This window comes from Cherax quadricarinatus, chromosome 76, assembly GCF_038502225.1.
Source record: "Cherax quadricarinatus isolate ZL_2023a chromosome 76, ASM3850222v1, whole genome shotgun sequence".
NCBI classification, from domain to species: domain Eukaryota; kingdom Metazoa; phylum Arthropoda; class Malacostraca; order Decapoda; family Parastacidae; genus Cherax; species Cherax quadricarinatus.
The window spans coordinates 13,849,482-13,860,870 of NC_091367.1; the positions used below are offsets into that span (position 1 = coordinate 13,849,482).

The following is an 11,389-nucleotide window of genomic DNA, read 5'->3' on the forward strand; positions in this document are numbered from 1 at the left end:
ACAAAATCAATAAGCAAAACAAGAGCAAACAGAATGGAACTGAGAGGAAGGGATGAGAAATAAAGATGATAATATGGCTTTCTTGTGGGCGAAGCAGGAGAGAGGAGTGTGATAAATAGGGTTAGTAAAAGAGAAGGGAGGAATAATTATGATAAATAAGGTGAATGAGAGGAATAAATATGATAATGAGGATGGGGTGAGTGTGATAAATGAGGTAAATAAGGGAGGAGGAGGAGGAGAAAAGTATGAAGAACGCTAAGAGATAAGCAATGGAGAAGCCATCTTTTTTTTTTTAGAGAGAGAGAGAGAGAGAGAGAGAGAGAGAGAGAGAGAGAGAGAGAGAGAGAGAGAGAAATACACTACAAGACAAACCATACCACGGGTGGGGATAGAACCCGCGATCAGAGTGTCACAAAACTCCAGACCGACGCGTTAGCCACTGGGCCAGCTAGTTACAGTAAGATTCATCCAACTAGGTATATTTCTACACCAAAGGAAGGTTATCATAGGCACCACTGTGACCACAAATGCAAGTTTTTCCAGACGAATCTGGCCCAGTGGCTAACGCGTCGGTCTGGACTTTGGTGACACTCTGATAGCGGGCTCTAACCCCGCCCGCGGTATGGTTCGTTTGCAATCGTGTCATTACGATTTCGTGAGCCACTACGAGACAGACAGCCTAACATCTGAGAGTCACCGTCTAGGTTATCAACTAAGGACTAAACATACTAGCTATAACTACTGCTGTCTAGCAGTAACTGTTGCTAGAAAGGTGAAGTCAGGAGAGCAGAAAAGACTGTTCCGTACTCTCATAACACTTGGCTAACACGAAGATGGTGAGAAACTACACAAAGTTGACCAAGATTGATAAGTGAGACATGTCCAGCATCTGGGTAGCTTTATTCTGGAAGATAAGTGAGAAACATGTGCAATATCTGGGTCTCGTCATTCTCCAGAACAAAGATACCCAGATATTGCACATGTTTCTCATTTATCTTCCAGAATAAAGCTACCCAGATGCTGGACATGTCTCACTTATCAATCTTGGTCAACCTTGTGTGGTTTCTCACCATCCTCGTGTTAGCCAAGTGATATGAGAGAGTACGAAACAGTCTTTTCTGCTCTCCTGACTTCACCTTTCTAGCAACAGTTACTGCTAGACAGCAGTAGTTATAGCTAGTATGTTTAGTCCTTAGTTGATAACCTAGACAGTGACTGTCAGATGTTAGGCTGTCTGTCCTGTAGTGTATTTCTCTCCCTCTCTCCCTCTCTCTCTCAACGCAAAACATGGCTTCTTTATTTACGTTTCTCTCAGCGTTCTTCATACTTCTCTTATCCTTCCCTTCTCCTCTATTTACCTCCTCACATTCATTTCCCTCTTCTCCTTTACCTCATTTATCACAATTATTCTTCCCTTCTCTTTTACTTACCTCGCTTATCACACTCTCTCTTCCTGCCTCGTCCAGATAAAAGCTACATTATTTTCTCTATTTTTCTTCCTTTTCTCTCTAACTCTCTCTCTCTCTCTCTCTCTCCCTCTCTCAGTTTAATTTCGTGTTTGCCCTTCCTCTGTTTTCTAATGCCCCAAATACTTATATTTTCGAAACCTGTGAAGAAGTTTCGGTCCATCCAGTGGTCCAGGAGGGACCGAAAAGTGTCAAAGCTCTACATGGAGCGAAATGTCGTCTCTGTCAAAAGACCCGCAGAGGACATGCAGACCCTGGGGAGAGGGAAGGTCTACTGGGTTGGATCCGAGGGAAAAGAAGACGAGGGGGGACGCTCAAATCCCTCAGATTAAGAGCCCTTCAACGGCACCAAGGCACCTTGAAGGGTTCCTGTATAAAGCTAGGAATATACTAATCAGTATACCAAGCTTACTGGTCAAGTGAAACAAATTTGAGTATATCTGTTTGGTGTATATATACGAGTATATCTAGCTAGTGCATGTTTACATCAGGCTGGTGTACATGCGAGCATATCCAGCTGGTGTGTATCTACATCAGGCTGGTGTATATGTGAATACATTTAGCTGGTATATATCTATAAATAACTCTGGTTGGTGTATACCCCTGAGTATATCTGGCTGGTTTATATTTCGGGCAGAAATACTGAGAGATCACCACGGAACGACCAGATATTTCTCTTGATCTCAGAGAGAGAGAGAGAGAGAGAGAGAGAGAGAGAGAGAGAGAGAGGGAGGGAGGGAGAGAAACTAATGTAGGCAACAGTTCTTTGGTTGCAAATAAAGTTAGTAACTCGAAACGCAGTCTTGTAGAACTCTGTGTAAAAAGAGAGAGAGGAACAGAGAAAGAATGAGAGAGAGAGAGAGAGAGAGAGAGAGAGAGAGAGAGAGAGAGAGAGAGAGATAACTCACCCTGATCACTTCCTTCCACTATACCCTACATCAGATTTACGATCGGACGAAAAATCTCGACAGAAAATAATATTCTGTACTGGGAGAGAGACTGAACGTACAGTCTGAACGCACAGGGAGTCTGAACGTACAGGGAGTCTGAACGTACAGGGAGTTTGAACGTATAAGGACTGAGACTGAACATTCAAGGAGGAAGACTGAACGAACAGGGAGATGGAACGTACAAGAAGGGGAAACTGAGCGTTCAGGGAAACTGAACGTATAAGAAACTGGACGTACAGAGAGACAAAGGATAGGGAAGGAAACTGAACGTAGAGGGAGACAATGTACAGGGAGATCGAATGTATAAGGAGGGAAACTGAGCGTACAAGGGAGACTGAACTTACAGGGAGACTGAACGAACAGTGAGACGGAACGTACAGGGAGGGAGACGGAACGTACAGGGAGGGAGACGGAACGTACAGGAAGTGTTATTAAAACTGGGTCTTATACTGTCAATTTGCCAATTTCATAGAATTTTTAGTCAGACTGTTCTTAAAAAAAAATCATATATTTTTTCTTTTAGGACAGTAGAGAAATTTAAACAGAATACCTCAAAACAAACAGAAATCTGAGAAATACTGAAAACTCGCATTTTTAACTTTCATGAGTTTAGTGAACCTTAAATACTGCACGACTTGATGTCAGAGCCGTCCATCTGTTAGCCACGGTGCTCTCACCCCGTCTGACTTCCTCTAAGACTATCGTCTATAACTTCAGGACACCTTATTGGATCGACTTCAAATTTTTAACCCTAATTAAAAGTTACTAGGCGAAGGTTCGTGCAAGAATTGGCACGTATGGATATTCTAAGCTCAGTTTTATAACTGTTCCAAAGATTGGCGACCACGAGATGAATCTAAAAATTCTCTTATGATTGGCTGCAAAATTTCAACACTGGTTTGTTCTGCTTAGATGAAGGTTGTCATTGTTAATGGAGTGTTGGTGCCATTCCACAGGTGCTCAGTAATTAAAATTTAACAATTGTGAACGACATCGATGTTAATAATAATAATAATAATAATTTTTCCAAGTTTTTGACGCAACTTACACAAACCTAATTGACATCAATAAGATACTACTATATAGAAAGCCCCTTGTTTTGCAGAGCAATTCGGGCAGATTAGGTTAATATTGTCCCCAGGATACGACCCACACCAGTCGACTAACACCCAGGTACCTACTTACTGCTAGGTGCACAGGGACAGAGAAGTGTCTTAAGGAAGCAAGCCCGATATTTCCACCAGTACCGGGGATTGCACCACGGATTTCAATGTGCGAGATGAGTGCGCTACCGACTAACCAACGGGTGCAAAATCAGTTGGACTCTGCAGTAACTGGAGAATGCACATTCCGGTCAGCTTTAAACTTGTGCTGATGTGTTTTGCCTCAAAGAAAGTTTTTTTAAGGTTGGTTATGCAATACAGGGATACCTTTCTCGCATCGCATACCCACAGAAATATATCTAGAAATAAGTTAGTGATCAGTAAATATGATGTGTGATAGGTGAGGAGTCTCCTGGTGGTGTTTGAAACCTGTGTGTGTGTGTGTGTGTGTGTGTGTGTGTGTGTGTGTGTGTGTGTGTGTGTGTGTGTGTGTGTGTGTGTGTGTGTGTGTGTGTGTGTGTGTGTGTGTGTGTAGGCTTAAGCATCATCTCTCGTACCTCCCTCCCTCCCTCTCTCTCTCTCATTTATGCAGTCGACAATAACACTACAACACGGGAGCAGGCGAGTGTCTCTTCTTGTATTAATTTGCCAGTTGGACAATGTTGTATACTCAAAGAACCGAGGCGTTAAGGACCTACTTCTCTTCTGTCTCCATTTCCTTCATCTCCTCTTCCTCCTCCTCTAGCTCTCTCTTGCAGTCTCTCGCAGCTTTCCAAGTCCCTCCTCCAATCCCTAATATCCCTTTCTTTCACTTCAATCTCCTTTTCAGTCCCTTCTTATACCACCCCAAGCACTTCTTCCATATGCAAACCCTTCTCCCGTCCCCTCCAGCCTCCCTCCAAACCCTTTCTTATCCACCATACCCCATTACGATTTCGTGAGTCCTTTCTTACCCCTCTCAAGTCTATTCCAATCTCCTATCCCTCCTCTTAGATTCCCTTTCAAACCTCTTTCACAAATTCCCAACTCCCCTCTCAAGAGTTCATTCATTCCTTTCTCTTCCCCGCAGTCCTCTTCAAGTCTCACCCATCATTCTCTTAAGCCCTTTCTGCCCCTTCTAATTCTTTCACTTTTTCTCTTTTTACTCCCTACTTCGTTTCTCCTCAGACCCTTTCGAAGACAGACACATCAGGCAGATAGGAGAGAGAAACCCGAGTCAGACAGGAATTAGACAGAGTCATCAGTTAGACATTAGCCAGGCAGACATCAGACATCCATCAGAGATTAGCCAAGCATGAGGTAGAAATTAGCCAAGCATTAGCTAGACATCAGCGAAGCATTAACCAGAGATTAGTCAAGCATTAAAACATGCATCATTTAGACTTTCAGACAGGGATCCCTCAGAAATCCGTCAGCCAAACATTCATGCAGACATCAACCAGACATCAGATATGATAAAGACCTTCTGGAGAGGAAGGCACGCAACGCTCAGAGATATATCAGGCAGAGAGAGAGAGAGAGAGAGAGAGAGAGAGAGAGAGAGAGAGAGAGAGAGAGAGAGAGAGAGAGAGAGAGAGAGAGAGAGAATGAATCAGCCAGAGTGGTATCAGCAAGAGAGACACTCACATCAGCCAGAGAGACATCAGCCAGAGACACATCAGCCAGAGAGACATCAACCAGAGAGAGACATTAGCCAGAGAGACATCAGCCAGAGAGACATCAGCCAGAGAGACAGCCAAAGAGACAGACATCATCCAGAGACATCAGCCAGAGAGACATCACAGACATGAGCCTCCCCCACGGGGTCTGCCACAGACGTCATCTTGGCTCCCTGCCTCTTGCCTTCTTAGTGTGATGAGTCTTGCAACAAACTCTTCTTCCTTGGTCGTCTTTGTGAGATTCATTGTGACGATGATCCTCTGTCCTCTTGTTCTGACACGACACTTTTCTCCCTCCTGTAGTTCTTACACGACACTTTCATCCTCCTCCTGTCCTTCTGTCACGACACTTTCTCCCTCCTGTTGTGCTGTTACGACACTCTTCCTCCTTCTGTCGTTCTGACAACACTTACTCTTCCTGTCGTTCTGACACGACACTTCCTCCTCCCGTCGTTCTGACGCGACACTTGCTCATCCCGTCGTTTAGGCACGCTATAATTCTGAATCTCCTGTACCATTCTCACGACGCACATTTCCCCCGTCATTTTGAGACGATAGACATCTATCCTGTCGTTCAGAAACGACACGAATATCTTTCTCCTTTTGAGTACGACATTTTCTTGTTTCTCCTGTCGTTGTAACATGATGTTCAACATGATTCACAGAGAACGACACTCTTTGTGTAAGAGTTTTGTTCCCTGTCGTGTATGTGTACGCGTACTGACACGTATAAACCCTACACTGACAGTATGTACCCTGTACTGACACGTATATACCCTACACTGACATGTATATACCCTGTACTGACATGTACATACCCTACACTGACATGTATATAACCTACAGTGACATGTACATACCCTACACTGACATGTATATACCCTACACTGACATGTACATACCCTGCACTGAACACGTATATACGCTGCACTGACACGTATGTACACTGTTAAAAAACTGAAATATTAAAAACTCACTCAATAAACCAAACAGATAACGCACAGTTTTCTAAAAACCAACTTCAGGTTAGAGAGAATATCCACTCATACTAATGTACCGGAATTCAATGGGGAATAACGATCAGGAAAGATAATAGTGGGTTCTCTGCATTTTCCTGGACTGTCGTGGAGCACTTGACGTGGTTTCCTAGACTGTGGTGGAGCAATTGATGTGGTTTCCTAGGCTGTCGTGGAGCACTTGACGTGGTTTTCTAGACTGTGGTGGGGCACTTGACGTGGTTTCCTAGACTTGTGGTGGGGCACTTGACGTGGTTTCCTAGACTGTCGTGGAGCACTTGACGTGGTTTCCTAGACTGTGGTGGGGCACTTGACGTGGTTTCCTAGACTGTCGTGGAGCACTTGACGTGGTTTCCTAGACTGCGGTGGGGCACTTGACGTGGTTTTCTGGACTGTGGTGGGGCACTTGACGTGGTTTTCTAGACTGTGGTGGGGCACTTGACGTGGTTTCCTAGACTGTTGTGTAGCACTTGACGTGGTTTCCTAGACTGTGGTGGGGCACTTGACGTGGTTTCCTAGACTGTTGTGTAGCACTTGACGTGGTTTCCTAGACTGTGGTGGGGCACTTGACGTGGTTTCCTAGACTGTGGTGGGGCACTTGACGTGGTTTTCTAGACTGTGGTGGGGCACTTAACGTGGTTTCCTAGACTGTCGTGGAGCACTTGACGTTGTTTCCTAGACTGTGGTGGGGCACTTGACGTGGTTTTCTAGACGGTGGTGGGGCACTTGACGTGGTTTCCTAGACTGTGGTGGGGCACTTGACGTGGTTTCCTAGACTGTGGTGGGGCACTTGACGTGGTTTCCTAGACTGTCGTGGAGCACTTGACGTGGTTTCCTAGACTGTGGTGGGGCACTTGACGTGGTTTTCTAGACTGTGGTGGGGCACTTGACGTGGTTTCCTAGACTGTCGTGGAGCACTTGACCTGACTTGACGTGGTTTCCTAGACTGTGGTGGGGCACTTGACGTGGTTTCCTAGACTGTCGTGGAGCACTTGACGTGGTTTCCTAGACTGTGGTGGGGCACTTGACGTGGTTTTCTAGACTGTGGTGGGGCACTTGACGTGGTTTCCTAGACTGTGGTGGGGCACTTGACGTGGTTTCCTAGACTGTGGTGGGGCACTTGACGTGGTTTCCTAGACTGTTGTGTAGCACTTGACGTGGTTTCCTAGACTGTTGTGTAGCACTTGACGTGGTTTCCTGGACTGTTGTGCAGTACTTGACGTGGTTTCCTAGACTGTTGTGTAGCACTTGACGTGGTTTCCTAGACTGTTGTGTAGCACTTGATGTGGTTTCCTAGACTGTTGTGTAGCACTTGACGTGGTTTCCTAGACTGTTGTGTAGCACTTGACGTGGTTTCCTAGACTGTTGTGTAGCACTTGACGTGGTTTCCTGTGCAGTAGCACTTGACGTGGTTTCCTAGACTGTTGTGTAGCACTTGACGTGGTTTCCTAGACTGTTGTGTAGCACTTGATGTGGTTTCCTAGACTGTTGTGTAGCACTTGACGTGGTTTCCTAGACTCTTGTTTCCTAGTGGTTTCCTACTGTTGTGTAGCACTTGACGTGGTTTCCTAGACTGTTGTGTAGCACTTGACGTGGTTTCCTAGACTGTTGTGTAGCACTTGACGTGGTTTCCTGGACTGTTGTGCAGTACTTGACGTGGTTTCCTAGACTGTTGTGTAGCACTTGACGTGGTTTCCTAGACTCTTGTGTAGCACTTGACGTGGTTTCCTAGACTGTTGTGTAGCACTTGACGTGGTTTCCTAGACTGTTGTGTAGCACTTGACGTGGTTTCCTAGACTGTTGTGTAGCACTTGACGTGGTTTCCTAGACTGTTGTGTAGCACTTGACGTGGTTTCCTAGACTGTTCTGTAGCACTTGACGTGGTTTCCTAGACTGTGTAGCACTTGACGTGGTTTCTAGTTTAAAATTAGTATGAACTAGAAAAAATAAGACTGGATGACACTGGCATGTTACACGCACACAGTTCTGTGTACACACAACTCTGCGTGTGTACACACAGCTCTGCATGTGTATACACAGCTCTACGTGTATATACACAGCTCTACGTGTATATACACAGCTCTACGTGTATATACACAGCTCTACACCTCATATACGCTCTCCTGGCTCCGGTGGCACAAATAATCAAATATACATATCTATAATGCTGCTGCTGCTGGAACTGCTGCTGCTGCTGCTGGAACTGTTGCTGCTGAAGCTGGAACTACTACCGATGCTGTTGATGCTGGAACTGGTGCTGTTGATGCTGCTGCTGTTGATGCTGGAACTACTACCGCTGCTGTTGATGCTGGAAGTGCTACCGCTGCTGCTGATGCTGGAACTACTACCGCTGCTGTTGATGCTGGAACTGGTGCTGTTGATGCTGCTGCTGTTGATGCTGGAACTACTACCGCTGCTGTTGATGCTGGAACTGGTGCTGTTGATGCTGGAACTGGTGCTGTTGATGCTGGAACTACTACCGCTGCTGTTGATGCTGGAACTACCGCTGCTGTTGATGCTGGAACTACTACCGCTGCTGTTGATGCTGGAACTACTACCGCTGCTGTTGATGCTGGAACTACCGCTGCTGTTGATGCTGGAACTACTACCGCTGCTGTTGATGCTGGAACTACTACCGCTGCTGTTGATGCTGGAACTACTACCGCTGCTGTTGATGCTGGAACTACTACCGCTGCTGTTGATGCTGGAACTACTACCGCTGCTGTTGATGCTGGAACTACTACCGCTGCTGTTGATGCTGGAACTACCGCTGCTGTTGATGCTGGAACTACTACCGCTGCTGTTGATGCTGGAACTACTACCGCTGCTGTTGATGCTGGAACTGCCGCTGTTCACTCTGTTGATGCTGCTGCTAGGTCCTCCACAGCTGGCAGCATCAACACACACGAGTAACTACACTCGCAGGAACTTACCCGCCCTGGAACCTCGAACTTAAAGGGGACGAGCCCAGTAGCGTAGCAGATCCTCTGTGATGTGTTACCTGTGTTGGTGTTAGTGTAGCAGATCCTCTGTGATGTGCTACCTGTGTTGGTGTTAGTGTAGCAGATCCTCTGTGATGTGCTGCCTGTGTTGGTGTTAGTGTAGCAGATCCTCTGTGATGTGCTACCTGTGTTGGTGTTAGTGTAGCAGATCCTCTGTGATGTGCTGCCTGTGTTGGTGTTAGTGTAGCAGATCCTCTGTGATGTGCTACCTGTTTTGGTGTTAGTGTAGCAGATCCTCTGTGATGTGCTGCCTGTGTTGGTGTTAGTGTAGCAGATCCTCTGTGATGTGCTGCCTGTGTTGGTGTTAGTGTAGCAGATCCTCTGTGATGTGCTGCCTGTGTTGGTGTTAGTGTAGCAGATCCTCTGTGATGTGCTGCCTGTGTTGGTGTTAGTGTAGCAGATCCTCTGTGATGTGCTGCCTGTGTTGGTGTTAGTGTAGCAGATCCTCTGTGATGTGCTGCCTGTGTTGGTGTTAGTGTAGCAGATCCTCTGTGATGTGCTACCTGTGTTGGTGTTAGTGTAGCAGATCCTCTGTGATGTGCTGCCTGTGTTGGTGTTAGTGTAGCAGATCCTCTGTGATGTGCTACCTGTGTTGGTGTTAACAGCAGTGGTACCAGTCTCTGATGGTGACTGCACCAGCCTCTGATGGTGACTGTGTACCAGTCTCTGATGGTGACTGTGCACCAGTCTCTAATGGTGACTGTACACCAGTCTCTGATGGTGACTGTACACCAGTCTCTGATGGTGACTGTGCACCAGTCTCTGATGGTGACTGTGCACCAGTCTCTGATGGTGACTGTGCACCAGTCTCTGATGGTGACTGTGCACCAGTCTCTGATGGTGACTGTGCACCAGTCTCTGATGGTGACTGTGCACCAGTCTCTGATGGTGACTGTGCACCAGTCTCCGATGGTGACTGTGCACCAGTCTCCGATGGTGACTGTGCACCAGTCTCCGATGGTGACTGTGCACCAGTCTCCGATGGTGACTGTGCACCAGTCTCCGATGGTGACTGTGCACCAGTCTCTGATGGTGACTGTGCACCAGTCTCTGATGGTGACTGTGCACCAGTCTCTGATGGTGACTGTGCACCAGTCTCTGATGGTGACTGTGCACCAGTCTCTGATGGTGACTGTGTACCAGTCTCTGATGGTGACTACCAGTCTCTGATGGTGACTGTGTACCAGTCTCTGATGGTGACTGGGCACCAGTCTCTGATGGTGACTGGGCACCAGTCTCTGATGGCGACTGTGCACCAGTCTCTGATGGCGACTGTGCACCAGTCTCTGATGGTAACTGTGTACCAGTCTCTGATGGTGACTGTGCTCCAGTCTCTGATGGTGACTGTGCTCCAGTCTCTGATGGTGACTGTGCACCAGTCTCTGATGGTGACTGTGTACCAGTCTCTGATGGTGACTGTGTACCAGTCTCTGATGGTGACTGTGTACCAGTCTCTGATGGTGACTGTGCACCAGTCTCTGATGGTGACTGTGCACCAGTCTCTGATGGTGACTGTGCACCAGTCTCTGATGGTGACTGTGTACCAGTCTCTGATGGTGACTGTGTACCAGTCTCTGATGGTGACTGTGCACCAGTCTCTGATGGTGACTGTGCACCAGTCTCTGATGGTGACTGTGCACCAGTCTCTGATGGTGACTGTGCACCAGTCTCTGATGGTGACTGTGCACCAGTCTCTGATGGTGACTGTGCACCAGTCTCTGATGGTGACTGTGCACCAGTCCCTGATGGTGACTGTGCACCAGTCTCTGATTGTGACTGTGCACCAGTCTCTGATGGTGACTGTGCACCAGTCTCTGATGGTGACTGTGCACCAGTCTCTGATGGTGACTGTGCACCAGTCTCTGATGGTGACTGTGCACCAGTCTCTGATGGTGACTGTGCACCAGTCTCTGATGGTGACTGTGTACCAATCTCAGTTGGTGACTGTGTACCAGTCTCTGATGGTGACTGTGCACCAGTCTAAGAAAATGCAATCCCTCCATCTCTGCTCCTCTCTGCTGTATCTCTTATTGTATTTAATTGATGCATTTCTTTGCTGTATAACTTTGCTGTATTTCCATTGCTGTATTTCTTTGCTGTATTTCCTCTGCTGTATTTCTTTGCTGTATTTCCTCTGCTGTATTTCCTCTGCTGTATTTCTTTGCTGTATTTCCTCTGCTATATTTCTTTGCTG

At 46.8% G+C, this 11,389-nt stretch overlaps 1 protein-coding gene across 1 annotated transcript; it reads left to right on the forward strand.

Annotated features, from left to right (window-relative positions):
* Window positions 1–9,818: 9,818 nt before the first annotated feature.
* Window positions 9,819–11,179, forward strand: LOC128703706 (S-antigen protein-like). Its single transcript, XM_053798484.2, is given in 2 exon segments — window positions 9,819–10,350; window positions 10,353–11,179. Coding segments are annotated over 2 exon segments (1,359 nt in total).
* The last annotated feature ends 210 nt before the right edge of the window (window positions 11,180–11,389 follow it).